The following is a 22,233-nucleotide window of genomic DNA, read 5'->3' on the forward strand; positions in this document are numbered from 1 at the left end:
TTTGGACCAGGGTCACGGGCGGGGTGTCAACAGCGGCTCTAGGCAGCCCCGCAAAGGAGACCCACACCTGTAACCAGCGCCCTAGACAGACGCTGCGCGAGTCCGCCTGAGGCGCCGGGAAAGGGGCCCTTGTCTCGTAAACCCGTCTCCCAGGCCGCGCTGGGCCGGCGCCCTGTCACCCCTCCCCTCCTCCAGTCCAGCAGCCCGAAGTCCCCCCCGAGGGCCAAAGCCCCTCAAAATGGCGGCGGGGCCCGTCCCGCTCTCCCCTTGTCCCCTCAGCCGCCCCGCCCCGCCCCTCCGCTCTCCCCCAGCCCGCCTCTCCCCGCCCGCGCATGCGCGCCTCCTCCTCCCGTGTCTTCTCCCTCACGCCGAGGAATCTTGGCGAGGGCAGCGGCGGCACCAGGGCGCCATGGAGCTGGCGGGGGCGCAGCAGCAGGGGCCCGCCGGGCGGAAGAGGCTGCCCCACCGGGAACGGCCCGCGGCCGAGGACGAGGCTCTGAACCAGATCGCTCGCGAGGTCAGGCGGGCTGGCGACGGTGGGTGGGGTCGCGCGGGGAAAGACGGGGGACTCTTTCTCTGTCAGCGCCGCCGCCTCCGTCCTCTCCATAAGCGGCTGAGGGGAAAGGAGCGCGAGGGTGGGGGGTGGGGAGTGGGCGCTGCCCTTCCCCCTCTCTAACGGGCCCCTCAGCCGCGCCCCTCCCCCCGGGCCCCCATTGGCCCTCAGGGGGCGCTGCCCCTCCCTCCCCAGCCGCTGTCTTCCGGGGAGCGGCCGCTGCCTGACAGGCTCCAAGCGCTTTCGCCTCCCGTTAACTTCAAGCGGACGACTCTCTAGTGGAAATGCGCGAGAAGCGCTGCGCTTTCTCGGCCCTACCTGCGGCTGCGCGCTGGGGGTGGGGCGAGGAGGGACCCTGACAAGTTCCAGAGAGAGTCGCTTCAATGGGCTTGTTCATTTATTTATGTCATTTATTGTCCGCCTTTCTCTCTGAGCCTCAAGGCGGATTCCACAGTATGGTCAGTTTCAAGAACGTTTCCATAAATGATGCCATAGGATAAATAAATGCAAGTTTACAAAGACATAGCATTAGTAAGAGTCCAGTACATAGTTGAGGAAATGCCGAAACAGAACAAAAGCAATTGTAGGGCTGACATTAGGCAACATGATGCATAGGTAGCTTATAGCAGCATATATTTAAAATAACAGTATGTAAGGTAACATAGTGGTGAAGTCTACAGTCTTTAGCTCATTAGCAAAGCTTAGTCTGGAGTAACTCACCCTAGGCTTGCACTGCATGCGTGTTCATGCTGGTGTGTCCCCTGCAAAAGGTGTGAGCATTAAATCTGCAAGTGTGGCTGGAAAGTTACTTATGGCCTGCTTTTTTTCACTGAGACCCAAGGCAGATTACACAGTGCAATTGGTGCAAACATTAAATCTGCAAGTGTGGCTGAAAAGTTACCTCTTACTGTTATGCCAGTTTTTATTTATTTATTTATGGCCCACTTTTTTCACTGAGACCCAAGGTGGTTTACACAGTGCAATTGGATACAGATATAATCAACAGCTAGGATGTTCACTGAGCAAAATACTATATGATCAACAGTAAGGACATTCAATGAAAACAAATACAGTAGTTTAGGTGGGTAGCTGTGTTGGTCTGCAGTAGAACAACAGGAATTGAGTCCAGTGGCTCCTTAGAGATCAACAAGATTTTCAGAGTATGAGCTTTTGAGAGTCAAATCTGCCTTTCTCAGATACGAGGGATACGTATCTGAAGAATGGTGGTCCGACTCTTGAAGTGCATACCCTGAAAATCATGTTGGTCTCTGAGATGCCACTGGACTCAAATTCTGCCAGTGCAATAGGGTGTGGTAACAGAAAATGTGAAACCTAGCATAAAGCTGAAACAAAGAGATGAAACCATTCTGAAGCAAAGTATAATAAGTTCAAGTTCGCCTTTATTGGCATATAGCAGCAATTCAAGTTATCCACTTACAAAAAAGAAAGAATAAAGTTAAAAGACTACTGCATTACAAATACATAAATACATTTAGAGCTTATTTCCGTGATATCCTTTGACTCAACTTCAAAGCAGAATGGAGAAACTTAGCCACCTTCTCGATGACGTCATGAAAGGAATCGTTCAACAGTCTATAGACCTTGAGCGAGTCAGAGCAATCCAAATATAATAAATTAATATGACATCTTTAAGCAATGGGGAAACTACCCAGTAGGAGCATATCTACACCAGCAAACAATACCCAGTAGCATAGTCTATAGTCCTGGTCCCTCACTAAGGCGTCTTTCTGAGCTGTTTACATCTGGGCTTCAGAGGTCTCTCGGCTGCTTCCTGCACTGTTCACAGCCCCCCCCCCCCGTGTTTTTGAAGTATGTGACAACTCAGATGTATACTACTTTCATGACGCTTCAGTACACAAAAACGTATGCTGTGTAAATCTGTTAGTCTTTAGGGTGCCACGAGATTAGTTTGTTGATTTTTTTTTTAAAAAAAAGGTATTTAATAGAAGTGCACTGGTAAAACTGGTGGGTGGGTAGATCTTTGGCTGCTTTTAATTGTATTTTGGTCTACAGCAATTAGGTGACAGTGTTTAGCTTTATGTCATGGAAAGCTACACTGGCTTGTCAAACCTCTGTTAAAGGATAGGGATTGCATAGGCGTTTTCATTTCTGGCCAGTTTGGAGAGTCTGGCAAGGTGGGGTAAAGCTATATTTGACTCTTGAGTACTTCCTTTAAACTCAAAAGATGCTTCCGTGTTTTATGCATACTGTTGCGACAGGCTGGAGAGAAAGAGAACCTCCTTTGTTTTCCAGGAATGGTAAAACTATGCTTCTTGGCCAGGCGGATTTTTGTATCTTTCCATAATTGTATCTCTTAAGTCTGAACAATACTGTACATACAGCAACACTCTTGGACACTATTATAACATATGGTGTTGGGAAATGATCACTTGTTGCTTTTCTCTATTTCACTGTCTTTCAGTTCTGTTTCTTTTTGCACTTTTTGGTTATGTTTAACACTTTTGTGCATAAGAATTCCAATAGTGGTGGTAGTGGAAAAATGTATCAGTTTTCTCATTTAAAATATGTTGAGAATATATAGGTAAAAACACAAGGTAAAGAGCGCCTTTCATACAAATGTACAGATACAGTTGACTTTTTTTGTTTGGCTACATTAGCAGAATATATTGGTAAGTTACATCTCTAGTTTTTGTATTCCTGGAAGTGTAGCAAGCTGTTTTATCTTCAGAGAATTTGTAATTAGATATGAATAAATCAGTTGCAGCAAATATTGGGCTTTTAAGAGAGATACTTTCTTTTCTGATAAGGTCTATTTTGATTCCAGACTGATAGCCACATTTGTTTGTTTCAGCCCAAATAAATAAATGTGTGGCATCTTCAAGTTGCTTTAAATTCATGAATGTTAAGAGTGAATTTTCATAATATGCTTGGAGGAGTGTTTCTCTGCTATAAACAGTTGTAGTGTGTTGACATAAAGTCTTGTCTCACTTTTCCCCCTCTCTGTTTTTGGCAAGTAAATAATCACATGTAGTTACAGGATTTTAGAGGATTCCTGTCGATGATTCCATAGCAAAAATAAACACTTTAATCAGAATTTTTTTCTCTGAACGATACATGTAAATGTTTTGGTAGCAGTATATTCTAATTGCTCACCACTGCAGAAAAAAGAAAGAACGACAATATTAAAGGATCTTCAGCACTGAATAACTAACAATTCCTGAGATTTAAATATTTGACTAATATTGTGATTGTAATGGTACTTCAATAGTACTTGGCCACCTCTCACCAAATGTTCCTCAGAGGCTAATTCATTCAGCAGACAAACATCTACTGGTGGTCCCTGGCCCCAAGGAGATTCATCTCACCTCAACCAAGTGGAACTCTCTGCCTGCGGCAACCTGAGCTCATTTGGATTTATTCTCTTTCCATTGGGTCTGTAAGACAGATTTGTTCCACCAGGCAAGTGAGCTGTCCAAACTGTCCAAACTGGTCTTCTGCCATGGGAGAGGTGTGTGTCCCCCCGACTCCATCCATCTGAAACCAGCCACGCTGTCTCACAGGTTTGTTTGGGGTGAATGATCCACTCTGGGCCCGCTTTCAGGGAGAGCAGAATATAAATTTAATTAATTGATAAAATAAAGTGCATGATTTGGATGCCAGCTTATGATGTCATCATCATAAGTAAGAAAAATTCTTATATACAAGATACTCAAAACCTGTTCTGATGTCACTTTTACCAATATGTACAGTAGTGAATTGGCTATTATCTTCCCATGCAAAACAGGGTTGCCTAGAACAAATTTTATATCTTTAAAACATTTCCTAATTTGTATCAAGACTTCAGCAGGGCTTAGCCCAGGAATCAATTGTCAGTACTAGGACAGAAAGTATCATGGAGTGCCTCTTCGCCGAATCACTGTAATCCCCTCTCCCCCCAATTCAGTGGTAGGCTGCCTTTGACTGGAGGATAGGGCGGGGTTTCCCCCCTCCCTTCATGCCACTTGACAAAATGTGTTTTTAAAATTTTTAGTGGAAGAAGGCACTGTCATTTTAATGAACCAGACTCCACTATTGATAATTTTATCTGGCATTTAATGGGCTGGAGAGGGAAGTAGCCAATAGCAGATGTACCTGCCAATAGCAGATGTACCTTTTTCAGAGGTACATTTGGACCAATGATTATACTTTGGGGTGGGTCGAGTTATCACAACTTGGGCCATTACATGATAAGCTTAAGGATGGAAGGTTCTCTATGATACCTACTTTATGCTTCTTTTTTTAGCTGTCCTGTCCTAGATATATAGTGAAAAAAGCAAAGGAATCTGTTCTAATTAGGATATCTGGAGGACTCTGAAAATAACATTGCCCTGGGTAAAGTGGGACAGTGGTTCTTGAGGTGGTTTCTCAAATGTTAAAGGTCAAAGAACCTTTATGCAGTTTAGTAATAGTTTTACTAAACTGAATAAAAAACAGTAGACATCTAAAAATATGCAATGAAATCATCATAAATCCCACGTCAGAATCTAAAACAAGAATGCAGGAAAGAAAAGAAAACCTCAAAAGTAACTCACAAAAAAGCTTAAGCGGAAAAAAGAAAGGTTTGCGTTGTGCCTGCCTAGTTATGATTACCATGGGAGTGGTTTTCTTTCAGAAATTTTTAGTGAATGTCTTTCCTGTATACTGGTATATGGGGCAGAAGGATTCAAAATGTGTCACTTCCGAAAGGTCAAAGTTATGACTGGTCAGTTAGTATCTTGGAATCTGGTACATAGTGAATTTTAACTGGTTGAAGGATCTGGCAGGAGAGAATAAAAGGTGTTTGGTCAGAGTGAGAGTCAGCCAGGGTGTGTGAAAATGCAGCTGTTCTGGTGGTGGCAACAACAATGAGACAACAAAAATCAACGGAAGAGCTGTCTGAAGGAAAGAGCCTGCAATTGTTACTTACAGTCTAACTTCTCCGCATCACAATCTGTCAAAGAACTGGCAATTTGCCCATAAAAAGATTTGGTCAATTGCAACCAATATTGATAACATTGTTAAATATTTTTTAAAGGTACTTAAAGAATTTCTTTTTATAATTGTCACTGTTAAATAATGAAATGTTCCTTTTAAAAATACTTAAGAATAGAAGAAGAGCCCTGTTGGATCAAATCAGTGGTCCATATAGTCCAGCTCCTGTTTTATACAGTCACCAACTGTTGTCCTGGAGGACTGCCATAGAGGGCATAGAGATCAAAGTTTCCCCTGATGTTGATTCCTAGCAGTGGTATTCAGAGGGCCAAACTAAACATGACAGCATCCTTGTGGCTGCCATTTTAAGGTAATTTAAAAATCTTGCGAGAGCCTGATCCTGATCAGGCTTTCAACAAGGTGTTCTCGCCCCCCGCCACACCTTATTAAGTGCTGAAACAACTGCTGGGGTGGGGGGTGCGGCCATTTCAGCACTTAATAAGGCATGAGGGGGACAAGTGCACCTCAGCTTGTCATGTTGCAGGCTCTTGCAGCATTTTTAAATAACTTTAAAATTGTGATGCCATCCTTGTGGCAGTCACAAGGATGCCACCACATCTACTACCTTTGAGTGCAGAGGTTCCTTTTGGCTACTAGCAAAATTGTAGGCATGGTTTTTATAAATGTGAATGATTCTCTGCTTTTTTTGGCTTTTGTCCTGAAACATTAGGATCAATTTACAATTTCAGAATTCTAAAAAAAAACCAGAAATAAAGTATTTTTTTAAAATTAGAAATATAAAGTAAAGGTGCAGCAGCCATTAAAAAAGAAATGATGTTCTGTGTTTAAGGACCTAGCATGGTTGTATGGTACTGTTTTCCTTTAGAATGAAAATATCTACATCGTTAGTTTAGCTAAACACAATATCTTCATGTAGGCCCTGGGTGGATTCTCCTATAGTAAGATGCTCTTGTGAATATAATTTCCAAGAGTGAATTGTGCAGTAAAACAAAATGTTTCAGTAACCTAGTGATTCTTCATTGGGGATCATCCCCCTTCCCCCAATGTGGGATGGGTGTTAGAATTTAAGAGGCAAAAATGGGGACACTCCAGATTTTAGGCTATTCCTCTTCTTCATTTGCAGTGGCTTTTGACATCCTGTGGAAGAATGGTGTTTTATACTACCCTACCTTTGTGTGTGTGTGTGGTGCCCTCAAGTTAGAGTTGACTTATGGTGACCCCTAGTGTGGTTTTCATAGCAAGAGACTATCAGAGGTGGTTTGCCATGGCCTGGCTCTGCAACCCTGGTCTTCGTTGGAGGTCTCTCATCCAATTACTAACCAAGGCCGACCCTGCTTAGCTTCTGAGATCTGACGAGATCAGGATCACCTGGGCTACCCAGATTAGGGCTACCCTACTTACCCTGGAAGTAAATAAAAACCCAGATTCTGGATTTCTCCCCTAGGCCCTTAAAGTGACACACCTCAAATAGGAAACAAAGCTAAGGATCTGACTGGCCATTAGGCATAAGGGTCTAATTGGGTTATGCCTGAGATTGGTTTATCATATGCATATATCATAAATGTAGTTGACTGCATAATTGTTTTTTAGTTTTTTACTTGTGGTTTCTGCTGAGAGTGGTTTAAAGGAGACCACTCTCCTAGCCATCACATATAGGGTTGAAACATAGCAGCAAAACAATGCTGAGCAATAGTGATAAGAACATTTGTTCAGCAGCCCTGATACAGGCAGAACGTAGTCTGTCATCACGCTCAGATTCTGGAAGAAGCCAAGGGGCGATAGTGCTAGTCTGCTCTGCAGGCACTGTCTCATGATGATGCAGAAAGATGCTGCCTGGATAGCTTGTTACAATAATATTCTGCACCACTACATCTATTCAGGATGTCCCTATGGTGGGCACCAATATTTGTGAATGGGTGTTCAAGAGTGATGCTGCTACTGATAGACAATCAGTCTCCAGCTCCAAGTTCTCACTCTGCATTAAACTGTTCTAAAGGGACCACATCAAAGCCCCCATCTGTCCAGCCTCACCCTCCATAATCTCAAAATAGCCTTTACATCTGTCCAGCTTCGGACCATGCCAGCAGCCTTGCTTAATAGTCGCTTCTCCCAAACACTGTTTGCTTTCTGCTTCTGTATCTGTGGTGCTCCGATTCCGGAGGATTTATTCCATTGTACTCCATCCTGCTTTCTGTACACAGAGCCTAGAACCAAATTTCTCACAGTGCTTTTGAGGGACTTAAACTTTTCCTTGGAAGCACAGAAGCTGATCTTTTCATTTGGATGCTGACCCACTTTTCTCATACAGAGCATCACAGTTTGCTCTGGCAGCTAGGAAAATGCCACTCCTCTTAATTGGAGAAGAAGATGATGGATTGGAAATGGGACATAGACCTAATTGGTCCACTTGGCTATGAACAGGCACATGGGATCCCCAGTGTGGGGAGAAGGATGGCAACCTTTGCTTACACTATCTCCTTGCATATTTCATTGGATCAAAATATGCAGCATAACAGCTAAGGTGCCTGTGCAGTGCTGGATTGGATTTGTTCTACATGACTCTTCTAAATATTCTACATACACTCCTTGAACTCTCACATTATTATTTTTATGCACAGATATTGAATGCAAAGTATTAATATTCTTGGCTGCTTTTTCTCTTTTGGGTCAATGTTGCGGCTGTTATACTCTGTACTTGAGAATGGAGGAAAATGAGAGAGAGACAGTGTGGTGTAGTGGTTGGATTAGGCTCTAGGAGACCTGGTTTCAAATCCCCGCTCTGCCATGGAAGCTCACTGGGTGATCTTAGGCCAGTCACACATCCTGTGCCTAGCCTACCTCACAAGGTTGTTATGAGGATAAAATGGAGGAGAGGAGAACGATGTAAGCTTCTTTGGATCCCCATGCGGGGGGGAAGCGGGGTATAAATAATGCAAATAAATCAGTCAATAATAAGCTTGTTTGTCTTCATGACCTTTGTGAGGCAGAGGATCACCTGCTGAGTCAGGACGGAGCCATGGCTCCCAGTGGGTGTGGCTTCATAAATGTGTCTGCCCTCCCTTTCCTCACATACTTTCTGCTCAGCAGCCTTGAAGGTAAGTTGTGGAGGCTTGCAAGACGTGTCTGTTACAGATTTAAACAAAGGATGGATTTTGTGAGAAACTTTGTATTGTCTTAGGAGAATTTTGGACAGCCTGAGGAAAAATGCCTTGTAGCCCAGTGACGAACAAAAGTAATTTCTGCAACTATACAATGAATCCCTTCCTATATATTCTGTCCTCTCCCACAAGTGGACCTCTCAGTAGAGCAAATGATCTGTCATCTGACAAAAGTCAAGTTAAGTTTTCCTGTGGACCAACAAGTTAAAAGGTAGAAAGGAAATGCTGTATTGTTATAACAACAACAACATTCGATTTATATACTACCCTTCAGGACAACTTAATGCCCACTCAGAGTGGTTTACAAAGTATGTTGTTATTAGTATAAGTTGTTTGCTAACTGAGTAGATGTACTACTTATGCTTTTACAAATTTTTCGTGTGGATCTTGGGTATAGCAGCTAAACAACAGTCTCTGCAGCCATGCAAACAGAAGCAGAATGCCTGAGTGTAGGACTCAGATTCTGATATAGGGAAGTGCGTTATTCTAATCCTCTAACCCTCTGATTTCTTCCAACTGATGTGTAGTTTTGAGCTTAAAGCATTTCATTTGGTTTTTTGTTTGTTTACCTTTCTGGGCATTCTGCTTTTCTATTTTATGTTTTATTAAATTGTTGTGCTTTTCTTTTTTAAAACATTTAAACAGCTTGTGCAAACTTTCCAGCTATATATGCTGAAGTTTCACATATGCTGAAAAATTGACTTGAAGGATAACTTGCTGTTTGAGTGAAAACCTTCTTTGGGATGATTTTATGTAAATCTGAAGGAGATCGGCAGAGAGGATTAAATATCAATTTAACATTTAAAAATTAGGTTTAGATCCTAAGCAGTGCAGGCAGAATCATGGTAAATTTCAGGCAGAAGAATTTCTCTCTTAAAATCAACCTGTTTAAAATTAAATCAGAACTTAATGCAAAGATGCCATCTCTTAAAACTGAGTTTATGAACCTCTTATAGTGAAATCCTAAACAGAGTTACTCCAGTCCGTAGACTTTGTTTGGGATTTCACTGTAAGAAACTTATGGAAGGCTGCCTATCTTTAAAAACAAAATAGGTGTTTTCCATGGATCCATCTGAGTGATCTTTTTACTTTATACCCTGTAATAACTATGTGATCTCCGCACTTGGCTCCTGTGCTGTTAGTGAGGGTCCATTAACCTCCAGGAAAAAAAAATGGAGGAGGGCTGCAGTGGAGGGAAAAAATCAGTGGAAATTGCCACCCTCTCTTAATAATTGCAGAGGAAGCACCTTGTTAGTAGTCACTTGCAGCAAACTAAAACAAAAGACCAGTGGCACCTTAACAACTAGCGTTTATTCCAGCATAAGCTTCATGAGTCAGAGCTCATGCCATCAGATACGTAGATGTTAAATTTTCTTAAGAAAATTTGAGTTCCCTTAAGTCTTCGGAACTGCATTGCTGGAAACAGGCCACTCTCCTGTCTGAACAACAAGATAAAAAAATACCACACCACCCGCCAGCCTGTCTTTCTGTTGTGAAAGAGTTTATTCCCTTCCTACAGCTTCAAGCTCTTTTGATTTCCTAATTCAAAGGTTTTAGGCTTCCAGTAGCTGCTTTATTGCAGCTAGGTAGCAGGATCTTCCCCCAAATGTTAGGAGTCTGGACAAGTTCCCTTGGTGGTTACTACTGTATGATTGTAAAGCTGAGTGTCCTGAAATGTGTAAAGTTGTGTGTAGTTGACTGCCTGGTTCTTATAACTCATGATCATGAACAAAATTTTATTTTCTGCTGCTGTGGATTAATGTACTAGGTAACGGAAGGTTATATATCTGCTCATCTGGAGAAGGCTTGATTTGAAGCTAGCTGCTCTGCAGCCGTCTGCAGTAGGGAGAATGAACGGGATGAAACCACTCCATTCTTCCTCTTCCATCAGTGGAGCTTTGCTGGTGGGAGAGGCAGAACGGGCAATTTCATCTTCTTCCCCACTGCAGCCTCCCTACCTTCATGGGTGCTTGTCAGTGTGGGTCCTGCAATCTTGGGAATCATGGATTGATAAGCCATTTACTTTATCAGTGGAAATCCTGATGAGCCATTGCACTAAGCCCTACCCGCATTGGGGCCCATAAGGAGAAGTGTGGGTGCTGCTGGCATAGGCCAAAGGCAGAAGCTGCAGTTCCTACGCTTCTCCCTGCCTAGCCCAGCAGAGATGAGCACAGGCACAGCGAAACCCTGCTTTGGCCTGTGCCGGCAACCCCTGTATTCAGTTCATGGGGGCTCTTTTCTTTCCATGAGATGAGGGAGCCTGAAGCTTTCTGGGGGCTGTTTTGGTCTGCCAAACCACCACTGTATTGTTTTTAATGCTACCAGTGTCTACATTAAATGTTTTACATGAAAGTTTGTATGTTCCCTTTCCCTGCATCCTATAAAACATTCTGTCATTTTAAAACAGTAATTGTATTTTTAAACGCATTTTAAAATTTTGTTTTGGTAGGCTGAAGCCAGGCTTGCAGCGAAGCGTGCAGCACGAGCTGAAGCCCGGGAAATCCGAATGAAGGAACTTGAGCGGCAGCAGAAAGAGGTATATTAAGTGGGAGGGTTTTTTTTATAGTGCCTGTATTTTCTTCATTAATCTGATTGGAGCCAGAATGTGTGCTGTTTGTAAGAATTCCACGTAAAGATCTGGAAACAGATTAAATATGTAACAATGTTGTCCCACTTGTTCTCCTTCTACTAATTTAAAATAGGCAGAAACAGACAAGGCTAGAATGTTTCAAAACTGGTTTTTTTTACATCTGCATAAAACTGAAGCGTATTTATGTTTCGTTATGTAATAGCACAGGAATAAAGAGCTCTGTTTGTGAATCTTGCCGGGAGAGCACCTTCATTGATTTGACAGCTGCTTCCTGATCAGTCTGCAGTAAACGGAACTGAATTGGAAGTGCTGGATTCAGCTGTCCGTATGATTGCTAGGACTTGCTGCACCAGAGACAGCTCATGGAGGTGTGGGGTAGAAGAACATCATGAACTTGAGTCCCAAAGATATTGAGGGCCAGGCTAGGCAATCTTGTCAGATCTTGGAAGCTAGAAAGAGTCGGCCCTGGTTAGTACTTCGATGAGAGACCACCAGGGAAGTCCAGGGTCGCCACACAGAGGCAGGGAGTGGCAAATCTCCTCTGTTCATCTCTTGTTCGAAAACCCTCTGTGGTTGCAGTAAGTCACCTGTGACTTGATAGCACCTTACATGCAACAGCAGCTACTAGATCCTCCAATATGAGGAAGAGAAGAAAGGAAATAACCAGACTGGCATGCTTTGGTTTAGCCTTTGGCGAGCCTAGGGGGCCTGAATGTACCATTCCAGTCAGCTATCTTCTGTTTACAAGTCTACCTTACAATCATCTGTCTAGTATAAGACTTCATTCACTGTAGCCTGGTTTTGGGTGTATCTTTAGCCAGGACTTGTACAACTAGATATGCTGCTTTAAGGAAGAAGTTAGCAGCATTGTGGTTCTCTCTTGCTCCCTCCCTAGGTCGTGAAAGCATATGAGACATTCATCTCATCCCCAGGGCCTGCTCATGTGTGTGGTCTGTGCAAACAGGAGCTGGATTATGTCCCATGTTTTTAATTTAATTTAAAAGCTGGTTATAGGGTGAATGTAGTCACTATAACAATGGCATTTGCGCAGAAATAAAATTTGGACATGACTGGACTTTCCTGTCTCTTCTAAAATAAATCCCTCACAAACTCCATGAAACCGCAGGCTCCCTTTTCAAGGTATCTGAATGCCACATCTTTAGAAACAGTGTGATGGAAGGTAGGGGGAAGGGTGCTTTTTCTTGTTGGGAGACTCCCATAGACAATGCATTCCTCAAAAAGAACCTGGTAACAGCTGCCACCACTCAGGGATCTCCTAGACTGACCCACTTAGGGGGTTCCCTTCTAGTGCAGCACTAGACACGTAGAGAAATAACAGAGTGTAAACTTTGGAGAATACCTTATAGAAAACTATAGTATCCACGCAGGCTGGCATATCTGGAAGAGGTTAAAAGAAATAACCCAGAGAAATATATTATATTAAACAACCCCCCAAGGTTTTTATTAAAAGGAAGCTTCTTATAAAAAGTGATTGGTTTGATTCTAAAGGAGGACCAAACACAATACAGGGGAAAGCACACATCACACAAACTTTAAAGTAAAATCAGTAAAGTTAGTCCAACTTAGCTAGCTGCACTTTACCTAGACTGTGGTACATTCCGCAGAGCATGTGCAGAGTGCCTTGCAATAACAGGATGTTGGAGGAGTCTTTAACATCTGCTCACTATCTTGTGGTCACCAGATCACATGATTCCAATAGAAACAAAGACAGACCCGCCTCAGTATTTATGGAATCTGACCTAAGCCAGCCTCCTTTCTAAGATTGTCTAGTGATTTACCCAATCCAATGTAAAGCTCCATCTCTGATTTCAGAGGCTAACTTTACCAATAAGAAAGTTACCAAAATGATAGTTCCACCTACCAGGTAGCTGTTAATGACTCTGAACACCCATGACAGTTGGTCCTGTCCAACTTGGTTTTCTTTTGTCTAAGGAGGATTAAGTTTAGCAAGGTGGTCCAATGTGGAATGGGAATGAACCTGTTATTCTAATGTAAACTTCAGGCATCCAAGATCCCAGACACTGTAGGGTGCAATCTTGAGCAATACTATAGTTTGGGAATTTTTGTTACAACAGGTAACTTAAATTGTGTGCCTTGAACTGTGGGGTAAGCTATGTTCATGACTCAATGGGTAGCATCGTTCTTTCTGCTTTAGCTGGAGAGCTATTACTGTTTTTTCAGGCAGTCTCCTTACTGAATTTCAAGATTCATGCATGTTTGAACTAGAGGAGCCACTGCAGGACATGTGCATAGATCTATAGGTGTGATTATTAGTGGACACATTTGTGTTTCCCATTGTTTTGTGCTTGACCTTTAATGAAGGATCAGTATTCGCAAAGTATACTCTTTGAATAATTCATTCTTAGATGCATACTAAACCTGGTTCATTGAATGACATTCTTCTATGGCTGTTGCTTTTGTTAGAATTGAATATATAGACTTAGGAAGGGATGGAAGGCAGGAAGGGATGAGCCAGTGCTAGGCTCTTGAGGCCCCTTCTTATATACCCAGGGTAATGCCGATTGGGTCAGGAAGGAATTTTCCTTCAGGCCAGATAGGTCAAGGATCCTGGAAGTTTTTTGTCTTCCTCTGGACACAGAGCAGGATTCACTGAGGAGTGGAGGAGGGTACTGTGAATTTCCTGCATTGTGTGGAGGACGGGACTAGATGAACCTGGGAGTTCCTTCCAGGTCTATGTTTCTAGAAGGGTTCCATGGTATTTAAATCCTCCTGTTGCTCCAGTTCTGAGGAACAGGAGTTCCTGAACATCATTAAAATGAATCATGGAAAATAAATACCATGACTGTGGCTATGAAATGCTTTTAGATGTAATGTAAGTGTATGATTTTAATGCAGACGGTCTGAACCTTTAATAACATATCCAGGTTTCTAAGTTTAATTATTGTCTTGTTTAGTGTAGAACCAGATGTATCAGAAATTAAGTAGGCATTAAATCTGCAATCTTAGACACAGGGCCGGCACGCCCATGGAGGCCAGGTAGGCGGTGGCCTCGGGCGCGCGGGCACTGGAGGGGTGCTGGAGGGGGTGTTGGGGGCAGAGGTGCGTGCAGCGACGCTGGCATGACTGGGCTGCAGCTACTGCTGCAGCCAGCCAGCCAGCCCCTTGCTGCCGCCGCCGCCGCCACACACCCCAGCCAGGCGCAGCCTCTGTGCGCCACTCGAGCAGCGGCTCGCGGCTTCTGCACAGGGCCGGCACGCTGCCTCCGCCACACGCCCCAGCTGGGCGCAGCCTCCACACACCGCCCCAGCAGCGGCTCGCTGCTTCTGCGCCCAGCTGGGGCGCGTGGCGGCGGAAGCACGGGGCTGGCTGGCTGGCTGGCTGCAGCAGCTGCAGCCAGCCACGCCAGCTCCACTGCGCGCTTCACCGCCCCAGCCGAGTGCAGAAGCCGTGAGCTGCTGCTGGGGCGGCGCATGGAGCAACCTCTGCGCGCCGCTCCAGCAGCAGCTCGCAGCTTCTGCGCTCGGCGGTCCTCCACGCCCCGCCCAGCCCCGCTGCGGCGTGTGATGATGTCTGCGATGACGTCATCACGCAGTCCGTGGCACGCGCGCGCGCAGGGCGTGTGCATGCTGCCGCAGGCGCTAAAACCTCTGGCGCCGGCCCTGCTTAGACATAGGGTAATAAATCCCATTGAGCATCTCAGGACTTACTTTTAGTAAGGATTGCATAGGATTGTTACCGAGGAGTCAAGGTCACCAGTAACAATGAAATGAGAAGGAAAGCTGAACAAAGGACCATGGGTTCTAAATGAAGGAAAGCATGAACTTCTACTGGGGGCTATGTTTTTAATAAATAGTTTTTAAATTTTATTTTTTCCACTTAGATCAAGATGGGTAGCCATGTTAGTCTGTATCAGTGGAAAAGAGCAAGAGTCCAGTAGCACCTATAAGACTAACGAAATTAGTGGTAGGGTGTGAGCTTTTGTGAGCCACAGCTCACTTCTTCAGATAAGATGGTATTCTTCAGATGGTATCTGAAGAAGTGAGCTGTGGCTCACTGAAGAAACTGTGGCTATCTGAAGAAGTGAGCTGTGGCTCACGACAGCTCATGCCCTACCACTAATTTTGTTAGTCTTATAAGTGCTACTGGACTCTTGCTTTTTTCCACTTAGTATAAAATGATGCATCTTAAATTAGTATAACTTTGACTTCATATTTGCCATTATTTTAAAAGTAAGTGTAACAAGAGAGAGAGGAGAAATCCCATTCCTTGGTTGGACCATGCTCCCCCCTCCCTCCACAGTGGCTTTGCCTCTGCTTCCTTTCCATGCTCCTTCTGTCCCCTTTGCCCTCTCATCACACTAGACATGGCTGTACTCCCCCATCTTGCTCCACTTTCTCTCCCACATGCTTGTTCCTGTCCTCTCCAGGTCTGTCCCATTCACTGCTTCCTCCTGCAGGCACCATTTTGAATTGGTGAGACAACCCAGTGTGCCATCTGAACTCTGTTAGATTTGCATGTGTGTATGAAATTCTGTGCATGCACAAACACCGCTCTAAATGTTTTGGGAATTTCCCTCTTCCGTTAAAAAATCCCCACAAACCTGTGGGTTGTCCCAGGGTTGCAAAACTAAGCCATAGCTGGGGCGGGGAATACCATTTTGCAGTTGTAGCAAATTTTTGGCTGTTAGCTACAAGGATGAATTAAAAGTGGGAGAAGCCTTAACAGTTCTGAGATTATTGTTTCAGCAGTCTAGCAAATAGGAATTTAATTGCTGCAATTAATTTAGGCAAAGGTTTCCCACTTTAATCTTTTATTTTAAAGAAAGATTTTGTCAGTCTTTTGCCAGAAGTAAAACAAAGTTTAATAACCAGTTGTAATAGCGCACATGTGGAGTGATATCTTATATGTGTACTAATTGATGTTGTGTGTATGGTGGAATTTTAACTTGAGTATTATATTGTGCTGTGGCTGTCTTCTGGATCTGTGTTAGATCAATTCAGTCTGATCCCCAGGACGAGGTTGGAAGGATCCTACAAGTATCACGCTGACAGCATGATCCTGAAGTGCTAACAAATCTGCCATTCCCCACCCCCACCCTCTTTACCACTGTACAAACTCACACTACTAGTAATTGTTGCAGGAATCAGGATTGTTGAAGTAATGCACAGAGTGCCTGGAGTGGGAGAGGTAAGGAAAGATGATTGTAGCAGTCCAGTGGAGAGCTGGAACTTCCCCATTGTTGCTTATTTGTTTGGAGTGCCTGGTCTTTGCACCCCTGTTGGAGGAGCAGCATCTTTCATTTGGTGTCTTGAAGTAGAGTACCAATAAGGGTTCTGAGCAGAGCAGTGTTAGGCAAATGCAACTACAAGGTGTGTTCTGCCTTGGCTGCTTGTGCTAAGTGTCTCCTCTGTGGTGGTAACTGCCCTTTCAGTGTATTTCCAAGCAACAGAAAGCCAGATTCTCTGCTCTAAGTGTGCTCAGAATTGCTTACTTTAGCTCCTGAGCTTTGTGCATCTTCCCAGCCATTTATATGATGCTGAAAGAGGCTATGATTGGATGCCATGTAGGGTGATTGGCATTTGGGACATGTGATTGGCTGAAGACTTAAATGGCGTCCTGAGGTGCGCCAGAACTTGGAAGCGTGAGGGACATGCGTGGACCACATTTGTTCATTACTTCTGTGGTCTGCCAGTTTTTTAGCTGGTGTAACATTGGACTGGCATCAGAGGTGTATCCTGGACTGGAGGGGGTTTGTAAGTTTATTAAGTCCTCCTCTGTTCATGACTCACCACTGATGCTGCCCAGGTCCACGCTACTGTAGCCATTATGGTGGTGTGGCTCTGGAGAAGCTTGGCACTGGCATATCTTCAGGATACAATGATGTAACTCAGGGATACATGGTTGTAGGGCTTCGTCATCATCCTAAGCCCTCTTAAACCATGGTGCAAGATGATTAAGGCTCTGGAGCACCTTTCTTCTGAGGGAAAGGCTAAAAGTCTGAGGCTTTTCAGTTTAAAAATGACCAGGGGTCAGGATAGAGGTTTATAAAATTATGCATGTGATGGAGAAAGCAGAAAGAGAGAACTTTCTCCCATAATTCTAGAACTTGGGGGAATGCAGTGAATTTGGTGAGCAGTAGATTTAGGATGGATGAAAGAAACTACATCTTTATTCAATGAGTAATTAAATTATAGAATTCAGTACTAGAGGCCATAGTGGTGAGTTGTCCACAAGTATAGATAGTTTTAACATGATTAGGCAAGATTCATGGAGGATAGGTCCACCAGCGGCTACTAGTGACTAGAGAAGGGCACGAACCTGAATACGAACCAAACAAACGGGTGAGGTTTGGCTGGAACTCCTGGCCATCCAGCCAAGCCCCGCTGTTTAAATGGCCATTTCCCCGCTGCTGGGAGCGGCCATTAAAACAGCCCCTGTTTAAATGATCAGCTGCTTGTCGGGGATCTCCCCGACAAGCAGCTGATCCAGGGGTTTAAATGCCCCTTTCCCCGCTGCTGTTAAGCGGCCGGAAAGGGGCATTTAAACCCAACGAACCACAAACTGGATTGTGAACTTGCCCCAGTTCGTGGGAGTTCATGGTTCCTGGTTCGTGAAAATGCCACAAACCACGAACCGCACGGTTCGGGTTTTTTGCAGTTCGTGCCCATGTCAACTAGTGACTAAAGAGAACTTCCATATTCTGAAGCAGCAAACCTCTGGATACCAGTGCCAGGAGGCAACTTCAGGAAAAGGCCTCAGCCTCTATGCCCTGTTGCTGGCCCTCCATAGTAACTGGTTGACCCCTGTGGGAGATAGGCATGGAGAGCTGTTGTTTCAGAAGCAAAAGACAGAGGTATACATAATCATGTGGAATGAGTTGCGCATGTTCTTTGGACTGCATTTATTTCTCATACAGTTTTATAATTGCAAATGAGTATGTGAAACCATTTGTTTTATGAGCTTTTATTTTTAGAAGCATATTGGCTTGGTTCTGATGTAATAGTAAACTCTTTTTTTTGCTTTGTTAGCAAGCTTAGGGGATCCTCTGTTTACATGCTCCCCTTTCACAAGCTCAGCAGTAAGACAATAAAACATTCATAGCCAACATTCTGTTTCACTGGTTAGAAGGGGAAATCTTATCTGTGCATTATCTGGCCATTTTTCCTTTGGATTGTAGCAGGGAGGGGGGGGGGGGTCAAAATTATAGTTTGAATGTGCCGGATATTATCATAACACTATTTTATATTAAGAATAAGGTCCCTGATTGGTAACCAGTTTTTGCTGCATGGTGGAGAGGATGTGGAAAGTCTAGCTTATTCCCATATCCCTTCCCAGCAGCCGCACCACTCATCTCACCCCTCCTCTAAGTGGAGGGGCATGTGTAGAAATGGGAAATGGGAAAATAACGACTTTGACCCACCTGAAGGTTTTCCCTGAGCAGAGGCTTTCTCCTGTCAAAGTGCATCTTTCTTGCCTCCCCCCTCCCACAGCAGCCGAAAATACAAGTGTGGTGTAGTGGTTAGAGTGTCAGACTAGCGTCTGGGAGACCCAGGTTTGAATCCCTGCTTGGCCATGGAAGCTGGCTGGATGACCTTGGGCCAGTCAGAGACTGTCAGACTAACCTACTTCACAGAGTTGGTATGAGGATAAAATGGGAAAGAGGAGAATGCTGTAAGCCACTTTGGGTCCCCGTTGCAGAGAACGGTGAGGTGTAAATGAAGTAAATAAAATAATAATCTTGTTCATGAGGGTATTTCAAAATTCTGCGGTAGGGGAGAGTTGAGAAATTTGCACTTTGTGAGCAGAATTACCTATGGAATAAACCGGGGGGGGGGATCTAAACTTGTATGTTTCTGGTTCTTGCTTTTTTCAAAGAAAAATGGAAATTTGGGGAAAAACTGAAACATATGCAATACTTTCTTATCAAACCTAAACTTATTTTAGTGCTTTAACAGTGCGAAATGCATAATTTATAACTGAACCTATAGAATTGTTCTATTTGGCATATTGATGGAATTTAGAAGTATAAATTCCTTACTTTTATGCAAGCAAAATTGTGAATATACCCAGTACTTGAGAGAGTGCTGAAAACAGCTGCATTTTGTGCTACGTTAGCACATGCATCTTATTTTTTGCCATCTGTGAGGGAGGAAAAAAATAAAAGCTGAAAATAGAACGCAACTTTTATGGTAAACAGAAGAAAACAGAAACAGTCTCATATAGTGACAATATGACGAGCAACGTATTTGGATTTTAGGTTAACCTTTATAACATTGAAAACTGAGCTCTTCAGCAGTATATTATCATCATGCACATTATAGCATTGTAATTGTATACAAAATAAGTTGCGTTTATCAATGTTACACATTTAATAATCTTTGAAAGTGTGATACACACACATTCATATGGTATACATAGGAGTTAAAATGATCTAGTGAGATAGATGGTCCTATAAGAAACTTCATACCACATCTTGTATTAAAAAGCATTTCACTCAGCCTAGAAGAGAAAATATTTCATGAAAGTTTTTCAGAGCTCCACAAAGCTGTCAATTTTTCCATTGAAAAAATAGGGGGATGGGAATCTTCCCGAGAATTGTGCATGTGATTTTTTTTCTGGGTCTTCGTATTTAAAGAGAGAGATACAAGGGTTCGATGTATGCCAAGTGAGGATGTGTCCTCAAGGACTCTAAGTCACAAATTGGGCAGCTGGCTAGTTTGGAACTGATGCTGTAGTGTGTTATCCTCCACCCCCAGCTCTTAGTGTGCCCTCCATGAAGTGCAACTCTAACTTTGCAGTGGGGAGCAGCATCAGCCATGATGAGCAGCAGGTCGAAGAGTTGGGTTCTGCTCTGGACATGGCTAGCTGCCACGCACAAAATGAGAATTCACCCAAAAGTTTTGAGCAGTGGTGAGTAGAATGGGGCATTATATCCCCCTCCCCCCATTATTCCTTCTTCTCTCTTGGTCACCTCTCACTCCCCCCTTTATACTTCCACCACCTATTTAGGATGTAGCCAAGGGACCCAGTGGCACTCTTGGAAGAGCTACCAGGCCATCATAAACTGCACACGTCTTTAGATGCTCTCATAAATAGTGATGTCATAATTGTATTTAAACCTAAAGGTCCTGTTTCTTCATTGAAATATAAATGTAATTATTAGATGGGATTGAGGAGTCGCTTCTACCTTAGAACATTGAATCTTGAATGGAAGCAATAGCCTGTATGTTGCCAAGAGCACTGCGCTTAAACATTTTCTCAGTCTGTTTCAGTCCTATACTACTAAATTCAGGTCCCACACAGACTCTCTTGAATATTTTTTTCCCTCAGGGCTCTTTGTTAGCTGTTCAATATAGAAAGGCCAGGCTTCAAGTGTGGTGAGGCAACAGGATAAATATAGTTAATAGTATGTTTTACACAATGGTATGAATAGTATGTTGTGGATATAATTATACTGTAACTAGAGGAGTAGCTTAGACTAGCAAAATGCTTTTCGTTTGGATAAGAAGGAAGTGGAGTCGCATGGCTTTGATGCTTTCCATTGCACACACTTGAAATTTTGTTTCTTTTAATGTAAGCTCATATTATCTTTAGAAGTATTGGTGCTTGTGTTGGAGATCAACAATACTACTGAAAATCACTGCTAAACGCATAGTACCGAATGAGTATGTTGTGATGGTTCAAACAAGGAATAACTAATAAAGTATATGCAGTGTCACTTAGTTCACAGTTACTTTATTTTGTTTATTTGGTTCATTTATACCCCATCCATCTCCCCAATGGGAAGCCAGAGCAGCTTGTATCATTCTGCTCTCCTCCGTTTTACCCTTACAATAACCCAGTGAGGTAGGATAGGCTGAGAGTGCGTCAGCCAGCAGGTTTCCATGGCAGATTTGAATCTAGGTCTCCCAGATCTTAGCCTGACAGTCTGAACTACTGCACCATACTGGCTAAGGCTGCACAACCTCAAAGAATTTGAAGTGCAAGTGTGATTTAATAGAAAATAAGATAATAGTTACTGGTTTAGCGTACTTGCTAGGGAGCAGATAAACAAATCAGAAAGGCCGTGGGTTGAATCTCACCTGTGTCAGTAAACCCACTGGGAGAACTTAGGCAAGGCCATTCATTCTGTGCAATATGATGCCGTAATGCTCAACTAATGTACAGAGTTGTTGCAAAGATGACAGGAAAATTATCTATGCTAAGTGTATATGATTTTGAATACTTGAAAGAACTGCAGCAAACACTTTTCTTTCCTTACCACCTCTGCCATTCATCAGCGTACTCCTAGAATAGAGAACAGATTTCATTTAAAAAAAAATTAAAGTAAAACAGAACTGTTCAGAGAGGCCTTTCTGATAAAGAGGATATAACTGCAGTATCATGGGATGGTTCAGGAGGGCCCTTTTATGAAAGGAACAGGTGCATTATTTTTTGCTTTTGTAATTCTGTTTTTTGCATTGTTTGATGGCTCATGTAGGATCTGTTTTTGCATTTTTCTAATTTTTGGTAACCCTAACCATATGACACTGTTTATAGGATATCCTTGTACTCTTTGATTGCAGTGTTTCAAACTAAGTATTCCTCCTTGACTTTCAGCAAGAAAAGCAGGCTATAAATTTAGTAAATAAATAAATAAATTTAGAGAGCCAGCATGGGGTACTGGTAGATTATGATCTGGGAGACCCAGGTTCAAATCTCAACCATGAAAGTTACGGGGTGAACTTGAGCCAGTCATTCTCTTGCAACCTAACGTGCCTCAAAGGATTGTTGTTGGATAAAATGGAGGAGGGAAGACACACATACACTACCCTGAGCTCCATGAAGGAAGGATGGGATAAAAATGTACAACATCAAAATTTATTCTTAAAGTGTGATTGCATTGGGTAAATTGTAGGGTAGATGTTTGCTGCTGTCTTGCCAAAGCTTTCACTTGGACCGCCTGATGTGCACAACCAAATGCAGTCAGATTGGAAGTCATGTCCCAGTTTAAATGA

At 43.3% G+C, this 22,233-nt stretch overlaps 1 protein-coding gene across 11 annotated transcripts in view; it reads left to right on the plus strand.

Moving 5' to 3' along the window:
• The first annotated feature begins 354 nt into the window (after positions 1–354).
• Positions 355–22,233, plus strand: part of LRRFIP1 (LRR binding FLII interacting protein 1) — a 98,001-nt gene continuing 76,122 nt past the window's right edge. For all 11 annotated transcript variants that reach the window (XM_054970271.1, XM_054970272.1, XM_054970273.1 and 8 more), the window contains exons 1-2: positions 355–517; positions 11,114–11,200. In XM_054970271.1, coding sequence (XP_054826246.1) covers positions 410–517; positions 11,114–11,200 — 195 coding nt within the window. In that variant the 5' untranslated portion in view covers positions 355–409. The remainder of the gene's footprint in view (positions 518–11,113; positions 11,201–22,233) is intronic.

This window comes from Eublepharis macularius, chromosome 2, assembly GCF_028583425.1.
Source record: "Eublepharis macularius isolate TG4126 chromosome 2, MPM_Emac_v1.0, whole genome shotgun sequence".
Taxonomy (NCBI): Eukaryota; Metazoa; Chordata; class Lepidosauria; order Squamata; family Eublepharidae; genus Eublepharis; species Eublepharis macularius.